The 21,363-nt window shown below is 44.2% G+C and overlaps 1 protein-coding gene across 5 annotated transcripts in view; it reads right to left on the bottom strand.

Annotated features, from left to right (window-relative positions):
- The window catches only part of Rxfp1 (relaxin family peptide receptor 1), an 83,037-nt gene that overhangs the window by 16,912 nt on the left and 44,762 nt on the right, over positions 1 to 21,363 (bottom strand). The window contains exons 3-12 of one of the 5 annotated variants that reach the window (XM_041659573.1): positions 18,052 to 18,135; positions 14,058 to 14,163; positions 10,699 to 10,770; positions 8,783 to 8,854; positions 8,124 to 8,195; positions 7,966 to 8,037; positions 7,098 to 7,172; positions 4,679 to 4,750; positions 2,934 to 3,005; positions 1,516 to 1,587 (exon numbers count right to left, since the gene is read on the bottom strand). In XM_041659573.1, coding sequence (XP_041515507.1) covers positions 1,516 to 1,587; positions 2,934 to 3,005; positions 4,679 to 4,750; positions 7,098 to 7,172; positions 7,966 to 8,037; positions 8,124 to 8,195; positions 8,783 to 8,854; positions 10,699 to 10,770; positions 14,058 to 14,163; positions 18,052 to 18,135 — 769 coding nt within the window. Of the gene's footprint in view, positions 1 to 1,515; positions 1,588 to 2,933; positions 3,006 to 4,678; positions 4,751 to 7,097; positions 7,173 to 7,965; positions 8,038 to 8,123; positions 8,196 to 8,782; positions 8,855 to 10,698; positions 10,771 to 14,057; positions 14,164 to 18,021; positions 18,136 to 18,664; positions 18,687 to 18,779; positions 18,811 to 21,363 lie in introns of those variants that run through there. The other 4 variants (XM_041659576.1, XM_041659575.1, XM_041659574.1 and 1 more) reach the window with 4 other exon arrangements.

Here is a 21,363-nt window from a genome sequence, read left to right as displayed (position 1 = left end):
GCATTCAACAGGGAAAGGACAATCTTCCTAACAGTGATGGGAAAATTGAATATCCTATGCAAAGGAATAGAAACGGACCCTTCTGTACCATGCTCACATGCTTAAATAGAAAGCTATCAAACTAGAAGAAAATAGAGGAAGAAAACTCCACTGTGTGGATTTGGCAGTGTCATGTATTTATTGTGAAACTTGAAGTATAGACAATAAAGCAAAGGATTAAAAAGCGGCAGTGTGTTAAAATGAAAGAACACTGCATCAGAAGGACCTGCCACCCACAATAGCGGAAAAATACGAGTCTGGGGCTGAGCCCCAGGAAGGATGAAGACGAGAGCTCAGCAAGTGCCAAAGCCGCTCACGTGGAAATGAATGAAGAACGTGAGTGGTGTTCTTCCCCCAAGAAGACGAACAGGTGACCAAACACGTGGGAAAGATGCTCAACATCACTGATATCAGAGCGATGAAAATCAGATCCACAAGGATGCTCAGTTGAGACGGCTGTGAGCCGAAAAATGAAAGCAGCAGGTGTTGGGAACCCTGTGCCCTGATAGTAGAGGCTAAGGGTGGCACAGCTCTATAGGAAGCAGAATTAAACAGAACCAAAGTAGAACTGCCATGTGACCCAGCCCCCCAATGTCGAGGGGTGTAGAGGGGGTTTCTGGTTTATTAACTTCTCACTTTACAACAGCGAAGAACAACCTTTAGTGGAAGCTGTACTTTAAGGGAGGTGGTTAGTGGTACAGTACTCGCATCCCTGAATTCCAGCACAGCAACACTGAGGAAGGAAGGGAGAAAGGGATAAGGGAAAAGATTCTATTTGATCTTTCCTTGGGATAGCAGTGTGTGTTACGATATAATGTGTGCTGCAGCTCCCAGCCAGCCATGAAAACACAGGGGCACAAAACTGATACTCTACAGTGAACTGCTTCCTAAGTTACCATAGTTGATAGGGTAGGTGCATTAAGTGAATTTTAGAAATAACAGTTCTAATTTATGATGCCCTCATTGGGTGTATTTGAGTTCGCTGTGAGCTGAGAAGGCGCATAGAACCCAAGTGACTGAGTGTGGGCATCCGGACACGAGTTTGCACACAGGTGGAAGCAACCTAAGAGCCCACGCGTTGGCAGATGGCTGTATACAGTGGACGAGGTGCTGTTTCCGCTTTCAGAGCAAAGGGAACTCTGACACAGACCACCACACGGATGCACCATGTTGGTCTGGTAAAGAGAAATAAGTCAGCCACAAGAGGGCAACTAGGACACAGAGAGCGCGAGCACGGTGGGGCTTGCCGGGACTGCGGCGGGACGAACACGGCGTTACTGCTGGACGGCTACAGGGCGTTGTCAGCTCCGTACTCGGTGGAAAGCTAGGAGGGGGGTGGATGTCGGTGAGAGCTGAACAATGACATGGAAGATCTCGATGTAATCCAGTGGTACAGAAACAGATGGAGGACTCCGTTCTATGTATATTTTACCACAGTTAAAAAGTAAGGTAAAGAAAGGAAGTGGTAGGTCTTACAATTGTGTCAGCTCCTTCAGATCCTTAAAGATGTTTGGTGGAAGGTTTTCAATCCGATTGCTTCCCAAGTCCCTAGAGAAACAATTGCCAGCAAATCATATTATTGTTTTCTGAAGACTTCATTCATTGGTAGAAAATTTATTAGAAAACCATTTGCAACTTTCCAACAGCTCCGTTCGTTACTTGTTTTAAATACCAAGAAGTAAGTGTCGCCTTTTCGTGTGCGTTGGAGCCACAGCCTCTCCCCTTATCAGCATGTGCCCTAGCACTCCAGGTCCTGGAAGCTGAGAGGCTTCACAGAGGGAGTGGAATAGGGGCACAGAACATTTTATCCTGAGCCAGGCATGGGAGTACACACCTATAATCCCAGCATTGGGGAAGCAGAGGCAGGAGGATCAGAAGTTCATGGACATTCTCAATTATAACTGAGTGTGCGCAAGGCCAGCATGGGCTACCAAAGCTCCTCCTCCATTTCATGTTTCCTTGGAGACAGATCACTGATGGTATTTAATGTGACGCTGACATATTAATTTCATTTATGGACTGTATGATGTCCCTTCAGCCTCTCTCTTCCTTTTCTCCTTTTCTGTTTGAGAACATGACTTGAGGCCCTGGTTTTTCTTTTGCGCGGGTTTATTATGATGCCGTCAAAGCATGCCATTTAAGGTTCAAATTTCTTTCAGAGAGATGCACAGGCTTCTACTCTCCTGGGAAGGATGCACATGTGCAGAGGGGGTGCCTAACATGACGTCACCTCGGAGCTACGAGGGCTTTCAGCAGCAGAAGCGGTGACATTTCTCCAGCGACAGATTTCATGAGAAAGACTGCAGCTTCTTTGAAACAAGAAGACGTCTCGGTGAGCTTGAATTAGGTGACTAAATTCAAACGGAAAACGTAACTTCCCCCACGCACCTCCAGGGGACAGACAGGAGAAAAGCTGAGCGTATGTCGTCTATGCCAGTTGGTTAATCAACTTTGAAGGGCAGAATGATTTATTTTTAGATTTTTTTTATTATTTTAAAAATTTTGTATGTGTCTGTGTGTGGCTAAGTGAACAAGCGTGGAAGAGCTTGAGGGATGAAGAGTATCAGATCTCTGGAGAGATGGTGGTATCGGTCCTTGTAAGCCACCGACAGGGTCCTGGGTACTGAACTGGGGTCCTCTGCAAGAGCAGTACATGCTCTTAACCAACGAGCCGTATCTCAAGCTCTGACCTAACTTATTTCAACTATTTATTTCATATTTTATTTCATGTTTACTTTTGTAAGCTATCTGAATTGTTTTGTGATCCATGTTACATATAAATACTGTTTGGAAAGAGAAATTTAATATTTCTGAAATATATGAACATTATATGTATACGTAATACAAAGTAAAACGGACAAAAGCATTCTTAATACATATTTAGTTAAACTTACAATTCATCTAGTTTCTGGAGGTGTGTAAATGCATGTTCACTTAAGTGATTAATTCTGTTTTTCCTCATTACCCTGAAAGGAAAAGGAAAAGTAAACGTTAACATGTCAACATAATGATCACATGGATTACTAAATATAACTGCTAAAAGATAATGAATATAGAGTGCATTTTTTCTTTAAAATTTTTATACAGTTTATATATCAACCACAGTTCTTCCTCCCCTCCTTCTTCTCCCCGCACCTCCTGCTCAACCACCCTCCATTCACCGCCTCTGCGGAGTCAACAAAGCCTGGCACATTAAGTTGAGGCAGGACCAAGCGTCCTCCACCTCCCTCCCCCACATCAAGGCTGAGCAAGGCATCTCATCATAGGGAATGGGATCCAAAAAGCTCATGCATGAGGGACAGATCCCGATCCCACTGCCAGGGGCCCCTCAAATAGACCAAGATAGAGTGCATCCTCATGTCAGGATATTTTGATTAGTATGATACTATTTATTTCAAAAACGGTCTCAACTATGCAGTCCTGGCTGGTCCAAAACTCATGGCCTTTCTGCACCAGTCTCTTGGGAGTTGCAATTATAGGTGTGTGCCGCCACACCCAGCTTCAGTTCAATTTTATTCTTAAATTTCCTGAGTCTTTTTAACAGGGGCCATATGAAATGTAATTTAAATTTGTAATTAGAAATGAAGAAGGGCTTTGAAAGGAATAGGGAAACCTCACCTCTCCTTAACAAGAACTGAGCGTTTTGCAGCTACGAGCATGGGAAATTGTTTTAGACTTACCTCCTCAATCTGCAAAGTGTGTCTGTCTAACAAAAGACTCCATGCACCACAGAGCTCTTGTTTGCTAGAGCATAGAATTAGGATTGACATGCTTGAGAGCAAGTTGTCTGAATGGACCAGTTCAATGTCTCTTTAGTTTGGAAACACGAGTCAGACTGTAGTGCTTGTTCTTGATCGCGCGCGCGCGTGTGTGTGTGTGTGTGAGAGAGAGAGAGAGACAGAGAGAGAGAGAGAGAGAGAGAGAGATAGGAGAGGGGGGGGGTTTGAATCTAGGACCTCACACATGCTTCCCACTTGCTGTACTTTATAGCCCCACACCCTGTCCCTGTCCCCTCTTCACGATCTCTGTTAGCTACCAGCATAAATGACTAATTTGGGAAATTTCAAAGGGCTTCCTACTCTTTTATTTAAAAACTTTTAAACTTAGTTTATAAAATAATGGGATATATATATATATATGCCTTAATACCTCATTTTTATTCATACCGTGACCCCTCTGTTGCCCTCAATCTCACCTGCCTTACTCTCGCTTGTTCCCTTCCTCTCCCCAAATGGTCCTTGAGTTTGCTTTGATGTGATATGTGCACTATTGGTGTCTTTACTCTCCTCTCCAGCTCCTTAAGATCTCTTCCTTCTCCTCATGGCCCCCTTTCTACTTTCATAACATGCGCGCGCACACACACACACACACACACACGCACACACACACACGCACACACACACACACGCACACACACACGCACGCACACACACACACACTTCACAAATACAAATTCGATTCCATTTATGAGAGAAAACATGCAGTGTTTGCCTTTGAGTCTGGCTTATTTCACACGCACAGACAAAGACGTCACACATTCCTGCCTCTGCACACACTCAGGCCGGGTTCTGCCCCTAGACAAGATTGGTGTGGTTTGTAAGGAGAGTCGATATTACTTAAAAAAAAAAATAGTACTTACAAAACAGTTAAATTATTGCAGGAGATAAAAGTCAAATTTCTTATACTATGGATATGGTTGCCTTCAAAGTCCCTAGAACATAAAAATAAAACACAATCAAATTAAACCGTAGACCCCTTGAGTGCTCGCGCTGTGTGGGGCTATCATCTCAAGAACTCCAGTTGCATCATCGAAAGGTACCTTTTTTTCTTTGTGCACGGAGCACCGAGTGTGTTAGTGCCCTACCACTGAGTTGTGTCCGCAGCTGGAGTTGTTTCTCACACGGCCCCTCTTCTTTGACCCCATCACTAGGTGCGTGGTAGAAGTTGGCAGAGCCGAAGGGGGTGATATGTTGCCTTGGACACTGCCCCTGGGTCTAGGGGCACCGCATACTTAGTGTAACGGTCGCCAGATGGCATGGAGTTACTCAGAAGAGACAGTGATTCATGCACGATCCACGTGTGGAAGAGCTCCCGAAACCGCTAAGGAAAAGCCGGAAAGCTCTAGAGAAAAGCCAGTGTCCGCCAGCTTCGGGGGACTGCCGGGAACTGCACCGAGTGAAATATATCTGAAAGATTGCGGGGACTGGGAATTAATGGATCTAAAAATCGAGTCCGTTGAAGATGAAGGTGTAGTGAGTATGGAGAGTATTCTAAGAGAAATGCATTTGAAGTCAGGCTGTAGAACGAACAGCCGACTGACCCTCTGGCTGCTAATGCTTAGAGTCCCGACTTGGTGTAGGCCTTTTGTTGGTTTTTAAATCAAGTGTGTATTTTTATTTCTATTTATTTTATTTTTAACTTTTAAATTTTTTATTTATTTTTTTTAAATTCCCTTTATTTTATTGCCAAGGGTTAATCATGAACCTACCACCAGGTGGCAGTGCTCTCTAAAAAATACTCAAACTGTTGGCTTGCAGTTAGCTCCCATCTCTATAATCTCAGCACGGGGGAGACTGGGGCAGGAGGATACCCGTGAATGAGTTCAAGGCCAGCCTGGGCTACATAATGAAACCTTGTTTTCACGAAAAAAATTAGTCTTAATTCACATTTGTGTGTGTGCGCGGGCGTGCGCGTGTGCGCTTGGGATTCAACGCAGGATGCCGCGCACTAAGTAAACTCTCAACCATTGAGCTCCCGCTCTGGTTTCACAAGGTCCACCGTTTTAACTGTTGATTGCTTGTGCAAGTACTGCTCAGCTGTCTTTCATCACTAATTAAAACGGCTGTTAGAGAACCCTTTTGAATCAGGCTTCATTTACGAAGAAGGTCACGGATTCAATGTTTCCTTTTCGTTCTGGCTTCAGCTTGTTGTCCACGCACAGAAAGAGCTGGGCTGTTGCACCAAAATGCCCCTGACCTTAGAAGTGCGTGTGAAATGCTTGCTTCCCCGGAGGCATTCTAAGTGAGCACAGGCCAAAGCTGTTTTGTTTTTTATATGACTCCTTTCTCTTGTGTTACAATGGGGCTGACAGCTGTCACTACTCACAAACCCGGTGTTTCTCATCATCTTTCCGTCCTTGTAATTTAAGACCTCTAGTTTGCTGTGGACTTAGATACCAAACAAGCAACTTTTGAATATTTCTTATAAAACAAGATGTAGAAGGTTTTCCTGATTCTGGTAGGCAGTTTGTGGATTGAACTTTTAAGTAATAATTTTGGTTATTTCTTAATTTAAAACAGAACAAACCCCTTTAGTCTATTGTTTTTTTCTATGGCCTCACTCCATACACCTGGCTCCCTTTGAACTTATGGTGCGTCTCCTTTCTCAGCCTCTTGTTTTAACCTCCTGAGATTACAGGTGTGAGCCACCACACTTGACCAAACCTATATTCTAAATAAACAAATTTACTGCTGACTGACCTCTCCCTAGTGGAGTGATAGTGGTATTTGTTACCAGTAAAGCCACTGTGCCAAAAAAACTACACAGAACTGGTAAGGGACTGTCTCAAAACGTCCCACAGCCCCCATTTTCTCATGATTAGTGTTAAGCAACACATTCTCACTGCTCAGAATTTAGGGGATAACATGATAATGACTTAGCTTTCTGTGCCAACTTAATAGGTGAGTGATTTAGCAGCCAGAAAAGGAAGTGTGATGCTGACCACGTGACTTCCTTTCTGTCTTTCTTCTTCCCGTCTCTAATAAATATATATATATATACATATGTATGTATATATATATATATATATATTCTCTTCCAGATATTGCATTTTGGTGAAAGTTTAGAGGAGTTAGCCAATGAGTATGTTTAATATAAAAATACAATAAAATAATGCAAGGAAACGATGCACTAACCACCTGGCACAGAAGGCCCCTGGTGTCTTAAGTAGTCAAATTCAGAATATGTAATATATATGTATATATACGTATATATATACATATACGTGTGTGTGTGTGTGTGAGAGAGAGAGAGAGAGAGAGAGAGAGAGAGAGACTTACAGCCAGTGTAGCCGGGGCATGTGCTGACAGAGGGGTTTGTCAGGCAACCGGGTGAGGACATTGTCCATCAGCACTCTAGAAAGGAAAGAGACCACCAACATCACATTTTCTGGTTCTTTTCTATCTCCAGGCAAACACAGTTATCGTTGCTATTCGGAAACTGCTAGACCCTCAAGAGGCAAGTCTCCCCACCGCCTTCTCTCTACACACCCCGAAGTACTGAAGTGCTTTGGTAGTAAGAACATTTCTATACATGCCGGGTCTCATGCAGGGAGCAGCAATGCCAGTCTTTGACGAAGCCTGCGCCCATCAGCAGTGGGCTGTACAAAGGCCGCATTTGAGGCTTTTCCTTTGCGGGGGTGGGGGTGGGATGGGGGGAGTTGCTGGGTAGGAGGGGCAGTGCTTAGGAGTACTTGAGGCACCACAGTGAGTCTGTGTTGACTGGTCTGGCAGGACTTTGTTACAAGTCGGTCAGACCCGTAAGCAGCCTTAGAGAATATAGGCAAGGTGGGTCTTAGTCAAGAGAGCTTTCTTTAGGATTTAATAATTGCAAATTTAATGCTACTATGCTTAAAGCCTTAATTCTTTTATTTCTGTCTCTTTTTTTCAATTGGAATAGTTTTAAATTTTTTGTTACATTGATTTACTTATTTATTGCTGTTTGTGCATGCTTGCATGCATGTGTGTGTGTGTGTGTGTGTGTGTGTGTGTCTGTGTGTGTGTGTGTGTATGCCAGTCTTTATGTAGAGTTGATAGCCAGCTGCAGTTGGTCTTTCTACCCCTTAGGTCCGGGGAATTGAACCAGGCTGCCCATGAACCTTCTCACTCACTGAGCCATCTCGCCTCCCTGTTTGTTTTGAGTACTTACAAGAGAATGAGAGAATTCAGTCCATAAAATGTGAGTGGGGAGATCCGGCTGAGGTGATTGTCTTCGATTATCCTATCAGCAGGAAGAGAGCAGAGTGACATATGTATTTTCGGCACATCGGAACTAATACAAGGAAATGCCACACAAATGAGACGTACAGCCATTCCAGCCTGTGCAGCTCTTCAAACACTCCTGGCTTCAGGAAGGTTATTCTGTTATGGCTGAGATACCTGGGAAGAAGACACAACCGCAATGAGTTTATTCTTTTTGATGTTTCACGAGAAGGACGGTGGCTATTGTCACCACCCTTCCGGAGTCCCCTCCTACAGCACTCTCTTCCTGCCGCTTCCAGCTTGGACTTCTAAGGGCCCTTGCCACCTACGGTGTCGTTTCTCACCTTTCATTTCCCATAGGTGGCTAAAGAATTGGCCTATGTTTTAATGGCCTACTCTGCTGGATAGGTTTCTGTGGGTCAAAGGCTTGGCTCCCAGGGGGCACTGTTGGGAGGAGCTGAGGACCTTTCGGGAGTCCCTGTGGGAATCCTCAGGTCACTGGGGATGCTCTTTTCTGTGGTGCATTTGAAGGATGTCTTTCTCTTCCTTACCTCCCAGGCATGAGGTGGGTGAGTGCTCACCACGAGTTCCCACCGGCTTGTGGTGCCTCAACCACAATGACTGCCCCTTCTGCACTACTTGCAGACCCTTGGCACCATCCTGGAGCAGGAGAACTGGTTTGGGCTGGAATGGGTTTGCCTGACAGGATGCTGTCGGTCCAGGGAACCGTTTAACCCCCCTTCAGTCCCCCCATCTGTGCTTACAGTTTGGTGAGGCTGCGCAGTCCTCTGAAAGCCGAGATGGACACGAAGCGAATCTTATTGTTTTGCAGGCACCTGTGAGCAAGAGCAGGCAAAGAGAAAATAGGAAAACATCAGCTTGGCAGGATGGAAGAGCCTGCAGTGGCAGCGGCACGCGCATGTGCGGATGACCTCTGTCAGCCGAGATAGCGCATCTTACTGAGAGTCTTTTTACTGAAATTAGAAATTGACTTGAAGCCGGGCGGTGGTGGCGCACGCCTTTAATCCCAGCACTCGGGAGGCAGAGGCAGGCGGATCTCTGTGAGTTCGAGACCAGCCTGGTCTACAAGAGCTAGTTCCAGGACAGGCTCCAAAACCACAGAGAAACCCTGTCTCGAAAAACCAAAAAAAAAAAAAAAAGAAATTGACTTGAGAGGAAAGGGGACACGGTAGATCAACTGGTTGAAACTGGTATTTTGCTGCCAACTTTGTGCCAGCTTGGGCCAGTTTTTATTTACAAGTGGAAGGGGTAAATGCAAACAGTATCAAACTGCCCTCTAAGTGTGTGTCTATTCAGCTCTGGACCTCTTCAGAGACGGTTCCATGTGGCAGATGCTAAAAACGGGTCAAAGTGCAGAGTTCATGTGCCGTGGGACGCTCGGTTAACTGGGACATCTGCATCACACCCCTGCCCTAGGTGCGGGGACCGTTGTGAAGGAGGAACGAACTTTGTAAGAACCAGAGGTCTGGAGGACAGGCGTTCTGGATGTGAGCCGACTGTTACATTCACGAGCTCACAATAGATGTTGTTTTGCATAAGATCAAGTCAGTAGACACTCTAGCATGGGAGGGGAGGGCATCATGAGCCTCCACCCCTAACTGAGGAGCTATAGATGGTTACTGACTTCTAGGAGGAGGGGGAGACAGGTTTCTTTAAGAGTATGAGCCCTGGTAGGTTGACTAGGCTCCAGGGGATGGCACCCCTCTGTGAGTATATGGGCAACACAAACTGGACTTAGTGGTCATTGAGAGACACACACAGAAAGAAAACACACAGTTGGGAGGGGTGGGGAGGCGAACCTGGGGGGAGTGTGGGATGAATGTGATAAAAAATACATTGTATGAAATTTGCAATCAGTAGAACTATTATAAAAATTTGAAGCATTTGTGCAACCATGTTCATAGCAACATTATTCATGATAGCCAGAACCTGGAAACAACCTAGATGCCCCTCAACTGAAGGATGGATAAGGAACATGTGGTACATTAACACAATGGAGTACTGCACAACAACAAAAAATAACAACATCTTGAGATTTGCAGGCAAATGGATGGAACTAGATAAAAACATCCTGAGTGAGCTAACCCAGAAAGACAAATGTAGTAAGTACTCACTCATAAGTGGCTTTTAGACATAAAACTAAGAAAAACCAGCCTACAGCTCCCAAACCCAGAGAACCTAGACATCAAAGAAGACCCTAAGAGGGAAAAACATGAATCCTCCTAGGAAGGAGAAAAAAGACAAGATCTCTTGAGTAAATTGGGAGTGTGGCAGTTAGGGTGGTTGGAAGGGGATAGGGGAGGAAGGAAGAGGAGTTGGGAAAATGTATAGCACACTTTCTCTGAGTTGAGCATTGAGCTGATCCATGACAGTAGGAGGCAGAAAAACTTATTTCCATTCGGTGGAGCATGGTGGAGGAGCCACAGCATATGGGTTCCAGCTTGTTCAGGAATTGTTATCCGAGCTTTTTACTAGAATGTCTCCTAGAAACACCCAGAAGCTTTGCCTACAAGGTTCCAGATAAGGGGCACATAATTTCTCCAGATGGGATTATTAGACTTAATGCTTGCTATGATGCTATTCTCTACAGAAGGAACAGGAAACAAGCGCACAAGACCGCAGGGTCATCGCAAGCCCCAGCGTTAAGAGTTTTCCTTACAGCTTTTGGAGCTCACGGTACTTCCTGAAGCCATTGGGAGGGAGCGTTCTTATGAAGTTCCGCTGCAGGGACCTGAAACACACACATAGTTCGGTCTTGCTGAGCAGATTTTCACTTGAATATCTTACTTCTAATGATATCTACCCCACGATCTTGAGCTGGAGCCTGAGCTGGATGCACTGGCTTCATGATATGTTGAGGAGTGACCGACAAAGCCGAACTAGTCACGCTTTCTCCAAGCCCCTCTGGGCGGCGAGGCCACCGCTGAACCTTGTCTTTATCCTAGCTCACCCTACATCCTTTCTAACCAGTGCTCTGACTGAGCTTCTGAACCAAACTCTGCCTTACAGTCTCGGTGTTTCTATACCAAAATTTTGAACAATATCTAGAAAAACTATGGAGATGATGGTCTCTCCCCCTCTTGTAAGAGAAGATTGGGACCCCAAAGACTATGCATGGAACCACTTAATATTCTTAAAGAGAGGGCCAAGTATGATTCTATGAGAACCCCTAAAGCAGGGGCTAACCACCTTCCAGTGGAGTGGATTGCCATACAGGGAGGTAGGCTTCTTCAAGGGTTTCCAAGAAATCATTCTTGACAAGCTGGATCCTTATTAACGCATCCCTAGGGTTTATAGACAAATATCATTCTTTCTAAATGATATAAAATATTTTAAGAAATAGCTTCATTTATATTTTCAAAATATCCTCATATTAAAAAGGGTAGATATTAGTTACATTGATTATGAAAACCCCCACACACTTTTATCAATAAGATACCTTTATATTTTAAAATCTGGTATCCTGTTTGGCTCCTCACTAAATCACATGCATACACACACTCATATATAGCATGTGTTTGTCACAGAGAGCGAAGGGCAGGCCAGAGCTTCACTTTTCAGTGGTTGCATTCGGGGATATAAAAGTCAACTCTCAGAGTTAACATTTATTGAGCAAGAACGATGCATAAATATTCACAGCTACCTGTGTTTGCCCATCTCTTTAGCATTTATTTGAAACATTTCCCCAAAGTCTCAACTTCAGTAAATACTCATTGGATGATTGGTCTCTGAGATACTTTTCTTACATGTGAGTTAAGCCATTCCTGAAGTTTTTCGATAATAGTTGCAACTCAAAATCTGGAGGAACTCAGTAATGGAATACGATATTTAGTCTTTAATACATGTACACTGAAGTCTAGAGATATTTTCTCCTTCTTGAACAGAACAGAGTGGAACAAGTTATGAAATTGAGCCAGGATCTGCAGAGAAGAGTCTATAGGGACAACTGGAATCAAGTGGTTTAATCAAAAGTATGGGACAATGCTGTATAGCTATATTTATTGGTATATATACACTTAGAGTTTGTGCGTGCTCATGTGCGTGCATGTGTGTGTGTGTTTACAGTCCTGATGATGAATTCAGGGGCCTCATGCATCTTAAACAAGTGCAATATTACTGAGTTACACCCCAAGTCTAATAATGCTTTTTAAAAAATCACAAATAGTCAAATATTGTAGACTTAGACCTCTGAGCATTAAACCTATATCTATAAATGCCTATTGACTATCACCAAATGACCTGCTAATGTTAAGTTGAAATAAGAAATCTATCATTGAAGTCTTGGTCATTCCCACTTACTGGGGCTGAGCCTCTTCATTCCTCCATCCATCTGTACTCCAGAGTAGGTGCCCTGAAGTCACTTCATCCATGGTCTCAACTTGTCTTCTAGCAGGGTATGATCTTAGCTTTAGTGTTTCCTCTCCATCCCTCCCTCTCTCCGTCTCTTCTTCCCTCTTGCCCCTTCCTTCCTCCCTCCCTCCCTCCCTCCCTCCCTCCCTCTCTTCCTTCCTTCCTTCCTTCCTTCCTTCCTTCTTTTTTCCCTAGGTTAAAGTTGACTGATACATACCTATTTATGTATGTATACTATACATATGTGGTCAGAACATTTCTTTTTTAAATCGAATCATAATTTAACTATTTACCCTGTTCCCCCGGACCTCCCTCCCTCTAGCGTTCTTTCTCTGTTCCTTTCTTTCACAAGGGTTAGTTGGCTTGTTGGAAAATGGATTCCAATATTATTTGTGGGCAAATGAAAAGTCAGGTTGGCTGCACCAGTTTTTTCATTTGGATTTTCCAGCAACTCGATGTAATCAGTGGGGGTGATAATTATTTCTCTCACCAAGGAATTTACAGAAACCCTTCCTAGGACCTCCTTCAGTCTCCTTGGGGGGAAATCATTACTTTTCCTCTAGCAGGACTAATTGCTATGATAAGTCACGGGAGGTGAGAAAGGAGGAACACTAGCAGATACTTCCTCTTTGTTCAGGAAATGTTGCTTCCTTCAGAAAGCAAGTTTGTGTAAATAATTTTTCCTATGTTCTCTGTTTATGTTCGCAGACTGAGATCCACGGGGCAGTACCCAGACTCTGCCAACTTGATGGGACTCTGCTGCAGCTCCTTTACCTGTGTGCCAAGCATCTAGGTTGTCTGGTAGGTTGTTTGAGAAAGGCAAGACTTGCCAACACCTGTATACTCAAGGGTTACTCTTACTGTGTCTGCATGAACCAGAAAGCCAGAGTCACAAGACATTAAAACACATGGAGGAAGAGCCCACACAAACAAAACCCCAACCCCAACCGGCTGAATAAAAAATATATCGAGACTTTTACTTTCCATTGAATTCTTGAAAAAAAATCTGGACCAAAAAACTATGTGTTTGTGTGCTGCTCACATCTCGTTGAGTTCAAATAACCAGAACTAGATATTAGCACCACAAACACTGAGCCCAACAAGACAGTATTACTCCTAATAGACTACTTTTGTCTTCTGTATGTAAGTTTGAATTTCATAGGAAAGGACCACAATGTCAAGGTGATTTAGAAGTTAATTTCAATGTGAAGTTCTGGGAATAATTTATCCAATTTATTTTACTTGTTTCTCAAGTAAATTAAGTTTACTTGTACTCAAGAATACACGAAAGTGTCTTCCTGTATAATAAACTCTAAACCAGCTCTTGCAATAAGCATCCAATAAAATTTCTGTGTAATGGGGAAAGCTGGGGATCGTCCTTTCTTTAGTCCCCCCACCCCCAGTAACAGTCGAAATGGACAGCATCTTCTGCTTGGATAAAATACGGTGAGTAGTCAACACCTCACAGAATTGTTTATGGAGTAACTTGAAGTGAGGCCTAGTATTTAAAAGTGTTTAGAACTATGTGCGAAAAGTTCGTTATAACTGATGGACAGATGAAGCGGTCTTTGAACACAAATGCCTCGTCAGGAGTGACCTGGTGTCAGTCCGGCCAGTCTCCCTGTTGTTCCATCCAGCCTTAAGGACGAGCCAATCTTTGCTACTTACATTACAGTCACATTGGCAGAAACTGACGGGACAGCTCGTAAATTGGCTCCATCACAGTCAAGCTCTAGATCTCGGCACATACAGTGCTTGGGCACAGAGCCAACCACTGAACAGAGAGGAAGCGGGGAGGAATGATAAAGTGAGGGGCCAGGGAGAGGAGGGGGACGAAGAGAAAGAAATGCAAAGCCATGAGAATACTGATGAGTATAAAAGTCTACCATGCTTTCTTTACCCAAGCGCTTGGGGGAAGGCTTTAAATTAAGGTTCCACAGTTCGCTCTGAATTTAACTTCAAGACCAGACTGATCTAGCATTAACATTAGGAAACACATGCATTGAGGAGCCCATCCATTTTCCTTCTTCCTTTCTTCTTTTTTTTTTTTAAAGATTGATTTTTGTGTGTCTGTGCAAGTGTATATGTGTGTGTGTGGTCCTGAGCACATGTGTTTGATTGTGTGTGTGTGTTTGTGTGTTTGTTCCTGGGTGCCCAGAGGGCAGTAGATAGATCGCTTGCCACTGGTGGTCACAGGTGATTCTGAGTATCTGCTGGTGAGGGTGGGGATGGGAGGATGGGAATGGGAGAGGTGGGAGGTAGTGGACTCCGAGAACCAAACTCTAGGTCTCCAAGAGAAGAAAATGTTCTTGACAACTCACATCTTTGTTATGTTAATGGAAATCTGGCTAACTTGGGGTTAGGCAAAAAAGAGAGTTTCCTGAACAAAGTTCCTTAGGATCTTCTAAGTTCTCTAGACCTAAGAGATAAAGAAAGGAATCACACACAGTGGGATGGACGGGAGAGCAGAGGGCAGGAGCAGAAGAACCATCTTCCCAGCTCCACCCATTTATTTTTAATATCGGATTGACCTTCATTTGCCACAAAATGAATGAAATCTTCTGCTTCTGTCTCCAGCTGGAGAAGTGGTAGTGTGTGTGGGGCTTAATGTCCGCTTGCAAGCTTCTGCTTGAGAATGAGGATCGGAAGTAACAAACAAAGCCTTTGCTGGAAGACTAAATCATTTGAACCAGAAGCAAGCAAGAAAGGAGACCTAAGCACTAAATGGTGAGGCTTCATCCTTTCAGAAGGGTTTTCCTGGGTAGCTCAGGGTGGAGGACTGAGAGAGCAGAAACCCTTCAGGAGCTTCTGCTTGTCCACACAGCATTTTAAATGAGCTATAATTGTCTTAAAAATAAGCAATGATATTGAAAGCACTGTAATTTTAGCTGCTTTGAAGAAGTTGGTAGACATGGCTACCCATGTTCCTGATTGACACCTGTTGAAAGTGGTTTCCCTTGTTCACCGGGGCAGTAAGTGTTGGCAGCCATAGCTGCAGCTGGGAAGCTCCCAGCACCAGGGAGGAGTAAAGCGGAGGGCAACCCTCACTGTCTTGGGAGTGTCAATCCACAGAGAGCAGAAACCATACTGTGTAAGTTACACGGGATACACATACCAACGAACTGCTTGGCTGTGTGCACTGCAGGTCTCCAGGGGATTCTAGATGTGCCGAATCTCATCTTTAAGATACTCCAGCCCTGCATGATGGCTAAAAGCATCCGCCCATCCCATTCTGCGTCTTCCCACCACCCAGTGTTAGTGACCTTGGAATGCCCGGCAAAGCTTCACCCCGTAAGTGCAGTTTTAGGCATGAATCACCCTATGTATGATGAGAAATGATGTTGTACACTAGCCTTTGAAGAACTGAATCCCATCACATCCCAAAGATGTACCTGTTCTGCAGACCGTGGTGGCACACACCTGTGATCCAGCATTTGGGAGGCAGAGGTAGAAGGGCTGTGGGTTCAAAGCCACCCTGATAATATAAAATCACATTAAAAATTGTTCGTGCAAGAATTTCAGCTGGGTTGAAAAGATGAAAGCGTTAGCCAGTTAGTGCTTGTGGACACTGAGTAAACAATTTCTTCCTCAAATCCTTCAAAGTAAAACTTTGGTCAGGCATTGGCTTGCCTGTGTGTGACGCTTCCCATGACCTTCCTCCGAGGAGCGGACTTTACAATGTGAGCGGCTCACATCCTTTCAAACACCCAAAAATGTTTTTGAGCTGTTCTTAGGTGAATTTCCACCAGGACTCTGATAGGAGAACAGTGCTGCAAATAGGAACCTTAATTTAAGTTTCACCCCAAGATTTTTATCCTGTACTTGTATTTCATGTACTGCTTGAAAAAGAGGTTTAATTTAGCAATTTTAATCCCCACTCTCTCTAAAGAAATCTAACTAAAAATCGAGCTTTGTATGTCTTCTAAGTATTGATAAAAAATTACCTCTGTGCTGATCTTGAGCCTCATTTATTGTGTAGTGCCACAATCTTTGAGTAATTATACCTGTGACAAATCTCTTCCACGGTGACAGAGTGGGCTAAACAGGGCTTTCTGACCAACTCAGTCTGTTTTTTCCCCATTATTTTTGCTTTACAAACTATGAGTTAGGTAAGCTGCTGGTTCCTCTCCTTGACCTTAGTGACCTGAGCTTTGGATGTGGTCACTAAACTCTCCTCAGCAAGAGCTTTCCAGCTTGCTCTCTCCATCCTCTATCTTCTTTTTTCCCCTTCCCTCTTCCATCTTGTCTCCTTCTTCCCTTCTGCCTCCCTTTCCCCTTTTTCTTTCCAGTGTTTTTTGGAGACAGGTTCCCACTGCATGGCCCAGGATGGTCTTGGAACCTACTACCCAGGGTTCTGGTGCTGTCATGACAACATTGCACATCGGGTTTTTCCTGGTTGACATATGTGCACCGTTACCAAGCATTTTCTTAGAGAATATTTTTTTTGAGCCATTACCTTTTCATTTGCCATTCAATTTCTGCCTCTTATAACTTGTTAATATGTTATTGATTTCATTCTGATAATACCTATACCTTAGCATTAAATCGATAAAATTTTTTGGAATGTAGTAAAATAGAAGATTCAGTTCAATTTTTAAATAGTGTGAGATATAAAATTCAATTAAAATGTAAGAAATGGAAACTAATATATAAAATGGAAAATGAAATTACATTTTAAGATAATACATCTAGTTCATATTTCTATTATATTAATAGCAGTGTTATACCTTTTAAATTGTTTTCTTCAAAAAGGTTTTAGCTCACATTTTTTCTTTCAGCAGTATTAGAGATTGAACCTGGGGCCCCACAAACACTAGGCAAGGGTCCTACAGGAGCTGCATCGACCCTGGACTTTTAGCTTTCTAAGGATCCAATTATTTGGCTCCCCTCTTTTGAGAGGCAGGTGTGATGCTGCCCTAACTTGGTGGGTGCCCCTGAGACTCATGGGTGGGTGGGGGAAATGTGCAGGCCTTTATATGGGGGATTGTTGGGAGCCTATCAATCTCATTTGAGGAGTGAAGACCAAAAGTATTAGCAATTTGAAAAGCTAAACTTTAAATTGTGGAAAACAATACAGCCAAAGAGTCCTCTTGCCCTCCAGCCCTCGGCTTGAGAGGAGAGCTTTGACATTACAGGTCCAATAATTTATTAACTGACAAAGGGCACTTAAAAGGCATTATTTTAGCAAGTATTCCTGGTCTGAAACGTGACAAAGCTGCTGCTTAGGTTTCTCCCTTCTGTACCCTGTGCAGTGTCTGCAAGTAGACAGCAAGTGACTGCATAGCCAGATACAGTGACTCTGGCTTCCAAAAATCTGTGGTTTCAAAGACAGAAGCAAGCGTTCTCCATTTACAGACGTTAGGGCCCAACCAGTGGCTCCCCTCCTCCACCTCCTTGCTTTCCTTCGCTGCAGAGTTTATGGCGGTGGGCAAAAGAGGGCATTCTAGAAAACAGCAACCCTGACCGCCGACACTAATTGTGTTTGCGATACCTGCTTTGATTGATTCCAGGTGCACTTGAAGATGGGATTCCAAACCAAGGCCTCCTTTCTTCAAAACATTTGCAACTAGAACACTCTAACCGACTTTCAGAAATTTTGCTGTATCCAAAACGGAATAGCTTGGCATCTTACCATGAGCTCATCTGCTGTGTGGCTACTTACAGCATGCAGAAGGGGGTCGTGGAGTCAGTTTGGAGATATTGGAAAAGTACTTGTCGAATTGTAGAGACCAGCCATTGTTGTCTCCTGAAAAGAAAAAAAAAATCCGAGAGCGAGAGAGTCAAAAAGGAAAACCAAGCAGGTAGACTTCACTATCTCGGCACAGACAATTCCTCTAAACAAACCAGTGAATCTCCAAGGTGGTTCGGTAATTATGACCAAGGACCTCCTGCAGGAGTGCGTTTCTGTCCCCAGTGGGAGGTCTGGGGTGGTCCAACTCTCCCTGCTCATTAAACACTACCATAGCTTCCTGCAAGTCATTTCTCCCTATCCGTGAGCCAGTGGCAGAAATGCCGAAACGTGGTCCACCATTCTCCACATCGTTTTTAGTTTTCTAGACTGCCTTCATGAATGGAAACTGATCCCCGGTGTATATAGACACATATTTATTCATCAAAGCTGGTGGTTCATTGGTCTCTGGCAATGTTGAGGGGGCTGCTGTTTCTGCCTCCCTCTCTCCCATTTTTCCCCACCCTCCCCTCCCTCAAATTCCCTCCCTCTTCTCTTTCTTCTTTTGCTGTGATGCTATAGATCTAACTCAGGGATTCATACATACCAGGCAAGGGCCCTACTACTGAGGTAACACTCCCAATTTTCTCATTCCTACAACCAAGACTGTTCTTTGTCTCAGAGCCCAGAGAGCAGGTCTTAGGAGGGTCTGCAATCTTGACCTTGTAGGCTGCAGGGTGGGTTGTGAAATCGTGGACCCGGCAGCCGAGGCTCATTTGGCCACACCTCTATTCCGAAGCAGTGCGGGGGAAACTGACGCCCCGGCTTCTCTCCCGAGACACGGGGCTGTTTTGCAGGTGGTATTTCCTTGCTGCTGAAACCGACAGACACGCCAGTGACTGACGCGATGTTGCTTTTCTCAGTGCTCCTTTAGCAGGTCCTATATTTAACTCAGAGCTTTTGTAAGCGGACTATTTTAAGTTGTCACATCTTTGTCATACAGAGTACAGTGACTTGACACCACCGGCTTGGTGCCCTTCCTGGTTATTTGTCTCTCATGAGTGCTCTCCGACCTTTCTGCTATTTTAAGGCATGCGCTATGCGTGGATATCTTAGCTTCCGTACGGTTGCTGTGATAAAATCCTCTGACAAAAGCTAGTTAAGGCGAGAGTTTATTTTAGCTCCGAGGTTACCGTCCGTTGTTTTGGGGACATTACATTCACATAGGAACTTGGCGGCTGGTCACCCTGCACTGAATTCGTCTACTACCCGGTTCCCCTTCTTTACCCTCGCCAACTACAGGAAACCTTGCCCAGGGATTGGTGCCATTTCTCGGTTAACCCAGTCACAATACCGCCCCTCCCCACAGACATGCCCAGTGGCCCGTTTATCAGGTAATTCTGGATTTTGCCCAGTTGACAATTAGCGTTGGCCGTCACAGTGGCAACAGTTCTGTCAATCAAGTTCAAACGGTGTAGTTGCTTAGGTCTTGTCGTTGCTAGCTCTTTCTCCTTTCTTTTCTGTTATAAAATGGCTTTAGTAAGGCTTTCCCTGGGACACTGTCTGGGATCAGGTGGACTGTTACAGACAAGGGTGGCTTCACAGCTAATATGGACCCTCTATCTAGCAGGTGTTACCACAATGTATGTATCACCATAAACCCCACCGCATGGACTGCATCTGTCTCATAACGGGTATTAAAAATCATAAATATTTACACCCTTGTCATACGTATTTTTGGAACCTTGGGATCTAAAGCTCCTTCAGCAGGGACACGCTGCGTGCAGAGCTGGCTGTTGGGAAAAGGATGACAATGCCATCCATTACTCTTGTGGTTGACATGAATGGTAAGGGAAGAGGGGCAAGGGTCTGTGGATATCAGCGATGGGAAAGCCTGAAGCCCAAGTAGCGATGGGAGACCTGGCTGTAGACAGGCGGCTCTTGCAGCACGCCATCGCTGAGGTACAGTCGCTGACCAAGTGCCAGCAGCCCCTTCAGCACGAGTGACTTTCACGACGGTGACCTTCTTAAAGGTAACATCGCTGGGCAACATGGATCATTCCGGAGGGGACCCCTGCACCCCTGCTGTTTTTTTTTTAACTTCTTCCTGTCATTTCCACGGACTGCTGAAGCTAAGCTGCTGCTCATGATAAACAATTGTGACTTTGTTCCAACTGCTGTGTCTGGGACAGTGTCCTCGACACACTGAGTACACACGAGGGGTTAGAGTGGAGCCACAAGCATCCCTGCTGCTCCTTCTCTTTCTCATTCTTACGTCACTCCTTTCCACCCCCCCCCCCACCACACACACAGAGAGCAGTGGGGAAACAGAAAGAGGTGAAATAAGAAAAATCGGAATGGCAATGAGGGATTTCTAACTAGCAGAAACAGAACAGACCTGCTCATTCTTCTTGAGTTCGGAGGTCTGTATTTTGTAGAAATTTCTTTTTAAATAGTACAAGCATTTGGTAATGAGGTTTTAACCTTCTTTCTGCTTGCCAAGGCATTTTCTTCTTCCTAGCCTTTACTTCCTCCAGCAGAAGGCAGGCACACAGAACAAGAGACATGTAGCCAGAATTGCAAAGTCGGAGTTTGCATTTTTAAGAGAACAGCTTTTTAGTATTATGTGTTTCTATATTTTAACTCATATACGCTTGGTATTTTAAGGATACACAGTTTTTCATACATTAGTAACTACTGTGGGAATTTAGATCTCTGCTTTTTTGGAGGTGATCTCGGGTAATCTGCAGAGTATTTTACGTTGAAAGAAGACTGGGGATATCCGCTGAATGGGTGGAGTACTTAAAGATACACCAGTAAAAGAGAACTCAGTCTCCTTTGCTCTAGTAGAACTTGCAAATTAAGGCACTACCAAGAACATAGACTTTTTTTTCCAGTTCTCGTCAATTTTGACAGTATGGGATCTGGGTTTTGCCACTATGGGGCTGGATAGCTGCATTTTATGTATCCTGGGGAATCTTAGTGCAAGTCCTCAGGGGAACTGTTTGCTATTACTGTATTTTCATAGAAGGACAACCCTTTTAAATGATTGTTTTGAAAATAGCATTCTTCTCACAGGGCAGCAATGGGGAGTGAGCTTGTTGCCTTGCACGGCAGTCCAGTAGAGAAAAATGACACCTCCGTGCTACTACAACCTAGTCTTCCTTGAAGTTTGCAAATACTTCTCCTGAATGAAGGAGGGTTTTTTTTTTTTAAAATCCAACCAATGGCCTAACTGCTTCAGTAATTCTAAATGCAGTAAACAAGAAGCGTAAGAATCCAGGACTTCACCTCCCACGAGGAGGA

The sequence above is a fragment of the Microtus oregoni genome, unplaced genomic scaffold (assembly GCF_018167655.1).
Source record: "Microtus oregoni isolate MIOR12 unplaced genomic scaffold, Mior012 000010F_ref0000083, whole genome shotgun sequence".
In the NCBI taxonomy this organism is placed as follows: Eukaryota; Metazoa; Chordata; class Mammalia; order Rodentia; family Cricetidae; genus Microtus; species Microtus oregoni.
This window is presented reverse-complemented; position numbering and strand designations above follow the sequence as displayed.